The sequence below is a fragment of the Macaca nemestrina genome, chromosome 1 (assembly GCF_043159975.1).
Source record: "Macaca nemestrina isolate mMacNem1 chromosome 1, mMacNem.hap1, whole genome shotgun sequence".
In the NCBI taxonomy this organism is placed as follows: domain Eukaryota; kingdom Metazoa; phylum Chordata; class Mammalia; order Primates; family Cercopithecidae; genus Macaca; species Macaca nemestrina.
This window is the reverse complement of record NC_092125.1, coordinates 140,982,450-140,996,777: the sequence shown is the minus strand read 5'-3', so window position 1 is coordinate 140,996,777 and position 14,328 is coordinate 140,982,450. Positions and strand designations below refer to the sequence as shown.

The following is a 14,328-nucleotide window of genomic DNA, read 5'->3' as shown; positions in this document are numbered from 1 at the left end:
GGCTATTTTGGTAATCTAGGTAAGAAATGGTGTGGCTGAAGAGAAAGTGGTGGAGGTAATAAGAAGTGATTAGATCCTATTTTGAAGGTGGAATCATTAGAATTGGTGACTGGCTGGACATGGGATGTGAGAGAGTCAAGTTTAACCATAAGATTTGTGGCCTGAGCAACTGGATTCTGGAAGGATAGGGTAAGCCATTTACTGAAATAGGAGTGTCACACCATCCTTAGTTTTGGGGGCAGGATGAAGAGCCCAGTTTTGGCGCTACCAAATTTTGAGATGCCTGTTAGACATCCAAGTAGAAGTGTCAAGTGGACCATTAGATATAGAAATCTGGAATTCAAGGAGGAGGTCCAGGCTAGAGGTAATACATTTGGGAGTTGTCAGCATATAGTTTCTAATATTTAAAGTCATAAGATTGGATGACATCACCAAGGGAAAGAGTGTTTGTTTATACAGGAGAGAAGAGACCTAAGGCCAGAGGCCCTGGGACACTCCAGTATTAAAATGTTCAAGGAGGGTGCTCATGAGAGGTAGGGGAACCAGGCAAGTGAAAACTTGGTGAAGAAAATGTTTCCTGGAGAAGGGAGTGATTGTCAAGTGCTGGACGGATTAAGATGAGAGTTGTGAAATGTCTGTTGGATTTGGCAGTATGGCTGTCTCTTGTACAGTTAATCCTCACAAGAACCCTATGAGGTGGTTGATATTATTGTCCTTATTTTACCAAATTAAGTTTCACAGCCATCAAACAATGTGTCCAAAATAAAACACTACTGAGGACATATCTGGGTATTAAACCCTTATCTTTCAGACTCTAACCATTATATACTGTACTTCCTTTTTCTATCATGTAGGCTTTTTTAAATTTTGGAAAATGATGGGAAAATTCAGATTAATGTAACAAAATATATCCTCCACTCAGAATTAATAGATTTTAATATTTTCTAAAATTTGATTCAGATATATATTTTAAATAAAATGTTATAATTATTCAAAAAATATTAATTGAATGCCTACTGACTGCCAGCCACTTGTTCTGGAAACTTAGAATAAATAGTGAAGTACACAAAGACTCTTGCCCTCTGAGAAGAAAAAACAGAAAATAAACAACAATTATATATTAGAAGGCAATAAGTTGTATGGAAAAAAAAGAAAAACATAGCAGAATAAGGAGGTCAGGAGTATTGGGTTTGGGAGGTAGAGGGCAAGTTGTACTTTTTAATACTGTGGTCCGGATAGGCCTTATTGCAAAGATGACATAAGGAAACTTACCTGGAAGAAGATAGTTTCAGATGGACGGAATAGCTGGTGCAAAGGAGGAGGGCATGAAGTCAGTCCCCTTTGTTCCCTTTCCCAATCCATTCTTTGTTCCTCCCCAGAAGCAACTGGTACCGTGAAGTAGATGTGTATCCTTCTAGTCTTTGTTTTTATGTTTACTGCCATAAACAATATTTAGTATTTAGTCTGTTCTTGATTTATATAAATAATGCTATACCAGCCGGGCACTGTAGCTCATTCCTGTAATCCCAGCACTTTGGGAGGCCGAGGCAGGTGGATCACTTGAGGCCAGGAGTTAGAGACCAGCCTGGGTAACATAGTGAAACCCCACCTCTACAAAAATACAAAAATTAGGCGTGGTGGCACATGCCTGTAATCCCAGCTACTTGGGAGGCTGAGACAGAAGAATTGCTTAAACTCGGGAGGTGGAGGTTGCAGTGAGCCGAGAGCATGGCACTGCACTCCAGCCTGGGTGACAGAGCAAGACTCTGTCTAAAAAAAAAAAAAAAAATGCCATGCCATGTTTGCTTTCTTTCATTCAAAATTATGATGAGCAAAATATGTAAATCTGGTTTATTTATTTTAACCGCTATTTAATATTTTATAAATATGCCACAGTTTATTTTTCTCTCTATTACAAGCAGAGTTACATTAACAACCTTCACACACATTTTTTTATGTATAAGTGAGAGTATTTTTAGGCTTTATATCTAGAAATATGTAAATAGCTGGGCTGTTTATATGCATTTTCAACTTTATTAGATATTGCCAGATTGTCATTCAATTGCTCACATCAACAGTGTGTTGCACTATTTCTTCCCATCCTCACCAACCTTGGTATTGCCAGTCTTTCATTTTTCCAGGTGGATGGAGTGAATTATTGTCTTTATATTAATTTCTCAAATTATTAGTGAGATTGAGCTCCTTTTCAAATTTTTATTGTCCATTTCAAATTCCTTTATAAATTCCCTGTTCATATCCTTTACCATTTATTTATTGGCTGATATTTTCTTATTGATTTATATCATTTTTAAATTTAGAATGATCTTTCTAAATGTTTTCTGAGAAACTAAGATGACTACAGAGTTTTTTGTTGCCATTAATGGCTTAGTGATAAAATTTACTTCTGATTTTTTAAAAAACTTAAGTTTTCTTTAATAAAGACCTATTCTTATAATTTATTAAGCCACTCTTATTTCTGTAAATTATGGATTATAACATCCCTTAATTGCCTGCTACCAACCTAGCACCAGATGGAAAGGTACAGAAGATGAAGTAAAATTACAATCAGAAATTGCTTACCTTAAGCCAGACACAGTAGCATGTACCTGTCATCCCAGCTACTCAAGAGGCTGAGTCAGGAGGATCTCTTGAGCCCAGGAATTCAAGGCTACAGTGTACCATGATCATGTCTGTGAAGAGCCACTGCACTGCAGCCCAGGCAACATAGCAAGATCCCATTTCTTTAAAAAAAAAAAAAAAAAAAGAAAAGAAAAGAAGAAGGAGAGAGAAGAAAGAAAGAGAGAAGAGAAGAGGAGGAGGAAGAGGAAGAGAAGAGAAGAGAGAGGAGGGGAGGGGAGATGAGGGGAAGGGAGGAGAGGAATTGCTTGGTTAGGGGAAAGCATAGAGAATATTATGAGTATGTGTGTTGGGGGTGTGTGTGTTTTAATCAAGCGATTTAGTTTCCCACATTGTTCCTATATGTTTATCTTGTCTAGTAGTAATACTATTAAAAACATTAAAAAGTGGGGCTGGAACACTTCCTTTTGAGATGGCCATTATCAGATAGTGACTATTGAGCCGCATTATTATACTATTGACTCTGTCCTGTCAAATATAACAAGTATTTTTTAAAAAATAGTGCTTCTGTGGCACATTATTATAAATCTGATGTTCTCTAGAAAGAAATAGAAAGTTTACTTAAAGGTAACACTCCTTGGATAAATTTTATCTGTCTTTCAGGTTAACAAATAGAAATATTATACACAAACCTGCGGAATGGACTTTAATTGCTATGGTGTTGCTGTCATTGTAAGTACTCTCTCAGATTTTAACTCTAAATACTAAGTGTGAAGCATATTAATTAGGGAAAAACAAAGTGATCCACTGATTTTGTAAACTGCCTTGGAAAATATCATACCTCTATTTTGTGCCTTGTTTTCCTTTCCTATGTAATAAAACAACTTTTATATAAAGTGATATGTAATTATTCTCTATATTTTTTTACCATCTTTTCTTCTGTATACCTTATTCTTTACAAATACTATTTGTTATCATCTCTTTTTTTTTTTTTTTTTTTTTTGAGACAGGGTCTTGCTCTGTCGCCCAGGCTGGAGTACATTGGCGTGATCTCGGCTTACTGCCACCTCTGCCTCCCAGGCTCAAGCAATTCTCCCACCTCAGCCTCTCTAGTGGCTGGGACTACAGCCACGCACCACCATGCCTGACTAGTTTTTATATTTTTTGTAGAGACAGTGTCTTGCTATATTGCCCAGACTGGTCTCGAACTCCTGGACTCAAGAGATCCACCTGCCTCTACCTTCCAAAGTGCTAGGATTATAGGCATGAGCTACCACAGCCAGCCTGTTATCATCTTTGAAAGAGACAAACATCCTCATGTGGAGTATATGCAGAATAGTCTTTTAGTTTCATTTTTAGTAGTCCATTGTATTAACATTGAATGGGCTTCATTATTTTACATCTGTATTTTTACATATCTAATATTATTTTGTTTTTCAGCATACTTTATTAGCATCAAAAAAGTTTTTTAAATTAATGTACAGTTTTAAAATCTGACAGGTTTAAAGGAACTAAACCAGATGCTTACTACAAAAGCATATATAAAACATTTAATACTCATTCAGCTTTTAAGAAACCACTAGTGGTTTCTAAGGCTATTTATCAGTAGGGTTACAACTATTTAATAAGTGTAGTGTTTTTCAGCTTGAATTGTAAAATTCTTCTTTTGAGGATCATTCATTATTGCATTACTGTTGCTGCTTGGTGCTTGTTAGAGGTCATTGAAGCCCATAGGACATGGAAAACTTACCAGACACTCACAGGTCAAAAAGTGTTATGAATCAATCTCATAGCCTCTCCAGCCCTGCTTTCTTTTTCTTTGATATTACTTCAGTCTGACATGTTATTCTGGCTTTACTGTCCCTAGGAAGGCTGTGCTGAGAAGCATTAGAGTAGGCTTCAGTGAGCCAGAATCTGTGTCACCCAACCAGATACAACTCACATGATTCATTAAATCAGAACATAGAAAATAACTTTACTTGAATGCCCTGATATAAATTTTTTATCAACCATAAGAACAAATCTTTTGTCATTTCTACTATTCAGTGTTCCAGCTGAATTGGTAATTTGTGAACTGATCTTATGAATTTTTTAGAAAGTTTTTTCCATTTTATGAAATTTGTAAATATTTTGGTCACTGGCAAAGGAAATATCAGTATCTCTGCTCACCCACCAGATCATATGCCTGCTAATAAACCCTTATAGACAACTGTTTAACTGTACTTCTGCAATTCATTATACTAAAGGGAGAAGTAACTTTTTTGGTTGACAAGTCAGAGGCCTAGGCTCAGCACTAATCTCAGAATCTTGCTTTCTCAGCCACTTACTGAAGGTATTATCGTCATGAGCACTGCTTACTGAAGACACATTAAGTCCTACTGTTTTTGGATTAAATTTTTGCCGTATCTTATCTAAAATATATAGCAAAGAACTCAAAAAGTATGGAAATGAAATAATAAAGGCTACCATTAAAATTTCATATGATTATTCCATACAAAAGTAAACCTCTCTAGTGTTTGATTTTAATAGAGGCATCCATGTGGCACAAAACACTGAAAGCTTTGCTAGTCCTTTTATGCACTGTTTGACTTCTTTAACTTTGGATATAATGTAGGGAACCTCTTATTTCAAGAGTCAGTGACCCATAAAAATAGTGCCTTAATTGAATTCATGGAACAAATTGCACACATTTTAGTGTAGTGTATCGCGTGTTTCATATTGGACAATCAATCTTTTTTTTTGAGATGGAGTCTCGCTCTGTTGCCCAGGCTGGAGTGCAATGGCGCAATCTCGGCTCACTGCAACCTCTGCCTCCCGGGTTCAAGTGATTCTCCTGCCTCAGCCTCCTGAGTAGCTGGGATTACAGGCACCTGCCACCATGCCCAGTAGAGTTGGGGTTTCACCATGTTGGTCAGGCTGGTCTCGAACTCTTGACCTTGTGATCCGCCTGCCTTGGCCTCCCAAAGTGCTGTGATTACAGGCATGATGAGCCACTGCATCCGGCCTAGTGCAATCAATCTTGAAATTGTAGCAGTAAACACTATTTGCTTTTGTCATTCACCTTGCATCCCTCCTCTCTTTCGTTATGCCCTATTCCCTACCGCTAGATCTAACCTTCCTTCTCCTAGTCATTGGTCAACTGGACAACTAAAATCTTCCCCAGTTAGGGGAAACCCTTTTGGCTTCTTTAAAAATCTTTGGTCACTATAGACACCAAGACAGGTGGTGTTTCCTAGGTTTTTGCCTTTGAAATCTTGTTTTCTGTTAATTCTAACTTTTGCTCTTGGCCTTCCTTGCAGATTCTTTTCATTCTGCATTTTCACATTCTGTATCTTCACTAGCTGAATCTCCCTATTCTTTTGATTATCAGCTTCTAAGACTTCTGTCTCCTGCGCTGTATTATTTTCTTATTTCCTCTTTTCTCAGAAATTCCCCTTTAGCTTTTCATATTTCTGCCCCCACTGGAAATCTGTGGCTCAACTGATAGACTTTTTTTTATCTCTGGCTCTGTCCATTTGTCACCTTTTTATTGCAATTACTACTGTACAAGTTAGGGATAAAATAAAATACATATTCATCATGTGAAAACTCCATTGACTTCTATAAAGTATAATTATACTTTAATGTGTATATCCACTCCTTTTCTCCCCTTTAGAGTTTCACAATTACTTTTTAGAGAAGGCATTTTGTCATTGGGGAAAGCAAAAGCAGGCATGGGGGCCAGCAGTGGATAAATGCCCTTACAGTGAAAAATATGGAGACTTTAGACACCCAGAGACATGCACATATAAAGAGAAAGGAGGAAACACACGCACACATATTTGTGGAGAAGTAACCCTACCTTTCAGCCTTTTAGCTTATTGCCAGTAACATTGACTGTAGGCATACATGGGAGTATATCTTTTTAAAAAATAATTATCCTATAATTCAGAAAATTTTCACATCTACTCTCAAATTTCCAATGGAATTTTTAAGTCACAACTTGTAGACATTTCTGGAATTCATGTTTGAAAGCAAACTGCTTATAAGTCTTTATAGCTAGGCAAAAGATTCTAAATGGCAATTGTTACTTAAGATGAATATAAGATAATATGTTCAGTAGTACTGTTCTTTATATATGAACATTGCTAAGTTTTATTATTACTATAATAGCATTTGTTTAATCCATGAAAGCTGTTTTCAGAATTCCTCATGTGAACTCTTAGAAGAGGATACATACATACACCTATATATAATTGTATTAATATGTTGCTATAATGCCACAAGTGTAACTCTTGTTAAAGGGGGAAAAAATCAACATTTTGACCAAAACGTGATAGTCCAGGACAACATAAATAAAACTGAGTCTTGAATTTTCACACCTTTATTCTTAAAGGAAATAAGGAGTTTTGGTAGCAAGCCATCTTCTCCTGGTGACTTTCATTGCTCTTTCACAGATGTATTAACATTTTTTAAATCTGTGCCAGGTGCAGTGGTTCATGCCTATAATCCCGGCATTTTGGGAGGCTGAGGCAGAAGGATTGCTTGAGCCTAGGAGTTGAAGACCAGCCTGAGCAACATAGTGAGACTCTGTCTCTACAAAAAATAAAAACATTAGCCAGGCATGGTGGCATATATGTCTGTAGTCCTAGCGACTAGAGAAGCTGTGGTGGGAGGATCGCTTCAGCCCAGGAGATAAGGCTGCAGTGAGCCATAATCGTACCACTGCACTCAAGCATGGGTAACAGAGCAATACCCTATCTCAAATAAGAATAATAATTTGGACCATAACATGTAATTTATCAGTGTATACTGATGGAAATTGTATTTGCGTATCTCAGAAAAAAATCTGATCAAACAGAGTTGGTACAGTTGATCATTGCACACTCAATGAAATGCATCCCATATGAAAATACATCATGACCTATTCCTACTTCATTTTGGTTTCTCACTGATTCCATGGAACTTGGATTACTATTGTGATTGCAACATTTATTGATATTTATACTATGAATTCAGACCCTACGTGGTTACCCAAGAGCACATGGAAAGACCTTTTAAAGCAGAGCTTAAGCACTATTCATTTATGAAGGAATTAATGTTTCTTTAATTCCTTTAAAAATGTCCTCTCGTTCTTATTTAATAAATGTTATAAAGACGCTGAAGCACTCCTTATACAAAGAAGAACATATATAATAGTGATAATTGACTTTTTTTTTTTTTAAAGAACTCATTAGAAATGCAATAAAATAACCTGATAATTGCTCAGATTTATTGCTTAAGTACTTGGTTGTAATTTTGCATCTTAGTTGAAGTTTATCAGACTTTACTCTTAGATCTGATTTTGTTCCTGTAAAAGGTACTATATAGTGAAATAATATAGAGTTGAACCTGATTTTCTTAACTAAATATGCACTATTGAGATGTTAGGCTTTCTCCACAATCTTTGATGCATGACTTTTAATAAAAATGTATGTAAATATATATAGATAGTCTTGTATAGGCCAGGTGCAGTGGCTCACGCCTGTAATCCCAGCACTTTGGGAGGCCAAGGCAGGCAGATCAGTTGAGGTCAGGAGTTTGTGACCAGCCTGGCCAACATGGTGAAACCTCATCTCTACTAAATATACAAAAATTAGCCGGGCATGGTGGGGCATGCCTGTAGTTCCAGCTACTCTGGAGGCTGAGGCAGGAGAATCACTTGAACCCAGGAGACAAAGGTTACAGTGAGCTGAGATGGCACCACTGCACTCCAGCCTGGGCGACAGAGTGAGACTGTCTCAAAATAAAAGATAGTCTTCCGTAAATATTTAGTACCTATATACTCTACTGTGTAAAGCTTATTAATGTATTTATATATTTTGAAGTTAGAAAGGACAGTAGGCCGGGTACAGTGTCTCATGCCTGTGAGCACTTTGGGAAGCTAAGGCGGGTAGATCACAAAGTCAGGAGATTGAGACCATCCTGGCCAACATGGTGAAACCCCATCTCTACTAAAAATATAAAAATTAGCTGGGCGTGGCATGCCTGTAATCCTAGGTACTCGGGAGGCTGAGGCAGGAAAACCGCTTGAACCAGAGAGTCAGAGGTTGCAGTAAACCAAGATTGCGCCACTGCACTCCAGCCTGGTGATAGAGCGAGACTCTGTCTCAAAGAAAAAAGAACCATAATGAATTGCATAAAATTATGTTTTATGATGTGGTATTTTGATATGATTTAGGTATATCATATTTGTTTTTATATTCCTCATAATTCCATGTTACCCACAATATAAGAAACCAGAAAGTAAAGAATCGCTTTTAATCATGGTCACAGTATTCAGAATAGCTTTTCTGAAAAGATTTAACTGGTATTTTGAGAAGATTTTCTAGCCATAGGACACATCGCTCAGCTTCTGTCCCATTTACTCCTTCCCTCTTCCCTTTGCTCTTGGTCTTCCCCAGTCTTCTGTGACCTCTGTCAGTATACTTGAGCATGTAACACAAGAGCAGACTGTGCTGATGGTGACCTAAAACTGAGAAATACAGGGAAACGTCCAGACCAAAACTGGCAGCCAAAGAGAAGACATATAGAAGGCTATCGAGAAGCAGCTTAACTGGCCTGAGTTCCTTTATGTGCAGCCTATGTGCAGAAATGGGAATTAGGTTTCTTCAAGAGTGCTTATACTTAAAATGTAACTTTTCCACCCAAGTTTAATATAAAAACTTTGTAAATAAGCCACTACTTAGTTTTCTGATGGTCTATGGTTAATTGTATCATAGGAGTCAAATGTCTCTTGGTGACCAGGGAGAGAGGTGTGTGTTGTGTTCTGTGTGAATTATTTGGTTATCCAATGAAGGAGATGAATATTTTGTATTACTCAGAAAGGATAGAGGATAAAGTGACGTGTAGTAGTCTAACATGGATACATGCTCTTCCTAGTTCTATGCCCTTGATGTTCTCTAATGGAAAGCTTTCAAGACCATCTCCAAAAATGTCTGCTTTCATTTTATTTATCTGAACTGGCTGTTTCCAGTGAACTGTGGCCCGCTTCCTAGGCAGAGACCATACAATAGTTTATTCTCTCTAAAAGCTTTGAGTATTCCTGTCGTTCAGGGAGTAGCATGTAAGTCCTGGGAAATGGTATTTAAACAGCTCAACTTGACCATGATCGCTAAACAAAAGCCATCACTGGACATGGGCAGCCACTTTAGGTAACCATCATACAGATAGATACTCTGGAGAGTCACTTCCCTAGGGCTACCAGGCCTGAATGGAAAGATGTGACTAAGGCTTTTGCCTCAGCAGGCTATTTTTTTAAAGCCTGCCTATCACTAATTTCCTCAGAAAAATCTGTGAACATACCAGGAAAAACAAAGAGATGGTTCCTTAGAAATCTATTGGTTACAAGTATTCCCAGCTCTTTCCCTTAGCAGTCCAAATTTAGTTTTAGGTATTTGAGACCATATTTGAAGATCATTGAAATTACTTTTTTATATTTCCTTACAATTATGGAATTTTTATATTTAACTGAGCTGTTTAAAGTTGAAATAAAATTCATATACAATTCACCATTTGTATATTTTAAAATATACAAAATACACAGTTCACTGGTTTTTAGTATATTCACTATGTTGTACAACCGTCACCACTATCTAATTCCGGAACATTTCTGTCACCCAAAAAAGAAACCTCCTATTAGTTCAGTCCCAATTTCCCTTCCTCCAGTCCTCTGGCAACCATAAACCCATTCTCTATTTGACGGATTTATCTATTTCTGAACTTTTCATATAAATGGAATCATATATGACCTTTTATGTCTGGCTTCTTTCACTTAATGTGTTTTCAAGATTCATCCATTTTGTAGCATGTAACAGTACTTCATTCCTTTTTATGGCCAAATAATATTCTATTGTATGGATATACCACATTTGTTTATTCATCAGTTGACAAACATTTGGGTTATTTCCATTTTTTGCTATTTGATGGATAACAGTGCTATAAACATTCATGTACAGATGTTTTGTGTGAGCATATGTTTTATGTTCTCTTAGGTATATACCTAGGAGTAGAATTGCTGGGTCATATGATAACTCTGTTTAACCTTTTAAAGAACTGCCAAACTGTTTTCTACAGTGGTTGTATCATTTTACATTTCCACTAGCAATGTATGAGGGCTGCAAAGATTGAACTTTACAAATTATCTCATCTTGCTTCACACCCAGTAGTCATTTTAAAGGCTTATATATGCAGTTTCCCCAAAACTTAAATATGCCTAATCTAATTGATTTTAGGCTTTCATGGACATGTAACATCAATTTCTTATGTTTTAGGAATTTCTACTATAAACGCAAAATGAGTACTTTCAAGCTAAAAACAAAGGTTACGGTGTTCATAGTGTTCAATTTGAAACCATATAAATGTCTGAACAGTAGCTACTGGTATTCTTTTGGATTCCTCAGTATCCATAAAATTCAGTTTTTGTTTCTTCCTTATATAAATCTTGAATTTGTTTATCTTATGATATTTACTATCCTATCACCTTTGTCATTGTGAAGTTTAAATATTTACCTGTTTACTGAGGATTGAACAATAATTATTTCTATACATTCCCATACTTATTGCTGAGAGTTTATGTAAGAAAAACATGTTTTTAAACTGAAATAACTTTACCCTCAGCCAACAGAGCTATATGGGAATCTAGATAGTTCCTAAAGAAATAATACTTGTTTAAATTTTTAATCAAAGCCGACTTTCTACAATAATTCCCCCCACAGAATTCCCTATATCTTTGGCAGTTTTATAATGCTACTCTTTTTTTTATTCATAAGTAGTTGAGTATCTTCAACTTCAGGCCATATTCCACATTAAAAGTCATCAAGGATCCTGAGCAAAAAGATGTGCACTCCAGCTGCCCTGTCCCAAGCAGCAGCAGTGGTGGTGATGACAGCAGTTAGCAGCAGTTGGCCCTTGCAAATCACAGCCTTGATTTTAGGAGCCAGTCCCTCTATCTGCTAGTGCCATCATCACATCCTGACTGAGCTCCCTGAGAGCTAGGAAGCATGAAGCTTGAGGGAATTGTTACCCCCAGCATCAGGGTCTGCCACTATAAGGGTGTGATAATCATTGTGTGTGGAAGCCATAGTTGACTACATTTCAATCTTAGAGTATTGAAAAAAAGTTGGAGACACTATTCTGAGAGAATTGTTACATGGTGACAATGATGAAGAAAAGCTTTTCCAGTATTCATCTGCCAAGTTGTTCTGTAGATCTGTCACAAACAGGAATTAGATATAAAGTTGTAAAGTCACTGTAACCCAGCCCTTTAAACAAACCTATGTGTAATATATCACCACAAAGTGAGTTACAAAGAACTTTTTTCTTTTGAATTAGAAATATCAGTGGAAAGCATCCCTGCTTCCTTATTAATGGGTAAACCTAAAGCATTAAATGCAAACATTAACAGGACATAAACCATCTGTTATAAGAAAAACATTTTATTTTATTTGGCTATCATAGCTTCTTATAATCAGAGTTTTTATCTCTGTTTTCTAGATAGTAGTTCTGAAATGGAAAGTTCATAGTGACATACTTCTTAATAGCATATTCTTCTTGCCTACTTTTTTTGTTTCTCTCAGAAGTCCTTTAATGGTACTAACCTCACATGCCTCCTGGTTTTTCAAATTTGGGGACATTAGCTTTGTGCCTAAGATTAAATGCAATTTTAATTTATATAATTAATTCTTCTTCTTATTATTATTTTGAGACAGGTTCTCTGTTACCCAGGCTGGAGTGCAGTGGCATGATCTCGGCTCACTGCAATCTCTGCCTCCCAGGCTCAAGCAATCCTCCTAACTCAACCTCCCAAGTAGCTGGGACTATGGGTGCATGCTACCATGCCCAGCTAATTTTTTTTTGTAGAGATAGGGTTTGACCACATTGCCTAGGCTGGTCTTGAGCTCAAGCAATCCTCCTACCTTGTCCTTATGTCATTAATTTTATTTAACATTATGTTTTTAAAATATAATTATTTTACCCCATAGACTACCTTTAACTATACAAGGGTCTCTCAAAACCCTAAACTCAGTCTCATTCTGGATTATATCCTATTTTTGTTCCTAACTAGCAGGGTAGCCTTGTACAAGTTACTTAACTTCATTGACTATTATTGTTGGCAGGATGAAGGATTGGACTAAACCCAGGTTAAATCAACTTGGTAGTGCTAATTCAAGTATGAGGTATAAAAAGTAAGAAACTGTTTTCATGCAATGTATCAAAGGCTTCTGAAAGAGATAAAGATGAGTATATTTAGCATAGGAAACAATTTAATTTTGCAGGTGGAGTTCCGTGGTGACACTGTCCAAGTGTTATACTTTGTTACATATCTCCATCATAAGCTTGGCAGGGAAATACTAGTCAGTCACTCTTTCTATGGAAAGATTTCAGAGTACTCATTTAAGTAAATGAGAGGAACACCCCGAAGAGGCCTTCTCTTTCTAGTGCAGACTTTAGTTGACATTATACAGGTTAAGTATTAGAAATCCAAAATGCTCCAAAATCTGAAACTTTTTCAGCACCAACATGATGCTCAAAGGAAATACTCGTCGGAGTGTTTCAGATTTCGGATTTTTGGATTAGGGATGTTCAACCAGTAAGTATAATGCAAGTATTCCAAAATTCTAAAATATCCGAACTCCAAAACAGTTCTGGTCCCAAGCATTTTAGATAAGGGATACTCAAACTATATTGCTCTTCATATCAAAGATGTGGAACTTTTCCTCAAATGCAAAAGGAGAACGTGGAGTGGTTTAGCACCTGCACATTATGATAAGGGTGGTAAAGAGCAAAATGAAACATGTAAATTAATTTTGTGAATGTTAAAATATGTTTTAAAACTGTTTTACTTACAGAATCCTCACTCCAACTGTGGGCCTTTTTTTCCTCATCCAATTTATTCTTTACATTTTGTTTTATTTATTTATTTTTTAAATTTTTTTAGTAGAGATGAGGTTTCACTATGTTGGCCAGGCTGGTCTCGAACTCCTGGTTTCAAGTGATCCACCTGCCTCAGCCTCCCAAAGTGATGGGATTACAGGTGTGAGCCACCATGCCCAGCCTATTCTTTATATTTTATTCTGGGAATAAGTATCATCAATGAATAGAAAAGTTTAGAAAGTTATTTTATGTGTTTCTGATTTTTCAAATCACATTTAAGGACTTTTTTAAAAAATAGCTCTGGAATAACATTTTCCTTTTTTTAACTTTTATTTTTTGAGACAGAATCTCTCTCTGTCACCCAGGCTGCAGTACAGGTGACCTGATCTCAGCTTACTGCAACCTTCGCCTCCTGGGTTCAAGCAATCCTCCTCCCTCAGGCTCCCAAGTAGCTAGGATTACAGGTGTGTGTCACCACTCCGGGCTAATTTTTTTTTTTTTTTTTTTTGGATTTTTAGTAGAGATGGGGTTTTGCCATGTTGGCCAGGCTGGTCTCGAACTCCTGGCCTCAAGTGATCTGCCCACCTCAGCCTCCCAAAGTGCTGGGGTTATAGGCATGAGCCACCACACCTGGCCCATTGTCCTTTTTTATTCTCTACTTTTTTTCTCTCATTAAAAAATGGGCCAGGTAGCCGGGCGCGGTGGCTCACGCCTGTAATCCCAGCACTTTGGGAGGCCGAGGCGGGCGGATCACAAGGTCAGGAGATCGAGACCACGGTGAAACCCTGTCTCTACTAAAAATACAAAAAATTAGCCGGGCGCGGTGGCAGGCGCCTGTAGTCCCAGCTACTCAGGAGG

The 14,328-nt window shown here is 37.1% G+C and overlaps 1 protein-coding gene and 1 long non-coding RNA gene across 4 annotated transcripts in view; one reads left to right on the top strand and one right to left on the bottom strand.

The window, feature by feature from the left end:
- The window catches only part of LOC139358471 (uncharacterized), a 100,962-nt gene that overhangs the window by 12,895 nt on the left and 73,739 nt on the right, over positions 1–14,328 (bottom strand). The gene's annotated exons all lie outside the window — the stretch shown is intronic.
- The window catches only part of LOC105485389 (RNA polymerase II associated protein 2), a 99,368-nt gene that overhangs the window by 44,153 nt on the left and 40,887 nt on the right, over positions 1–14,328 (top strand). For all 3 annotated transcript variants that reach the window (XM_011747698.3, XM_071079163.1, XM_071079137.1), the window contains one exon: positions 3,241–3,309. In XM_011747698.3, coding sequence (XP_011746000.2) covers positions 3,241–3,309 — 69 coding nt within the window. The remainder of the gene's footprint in view (positions 1–3,240; positions 3,310–14,328) is intronic.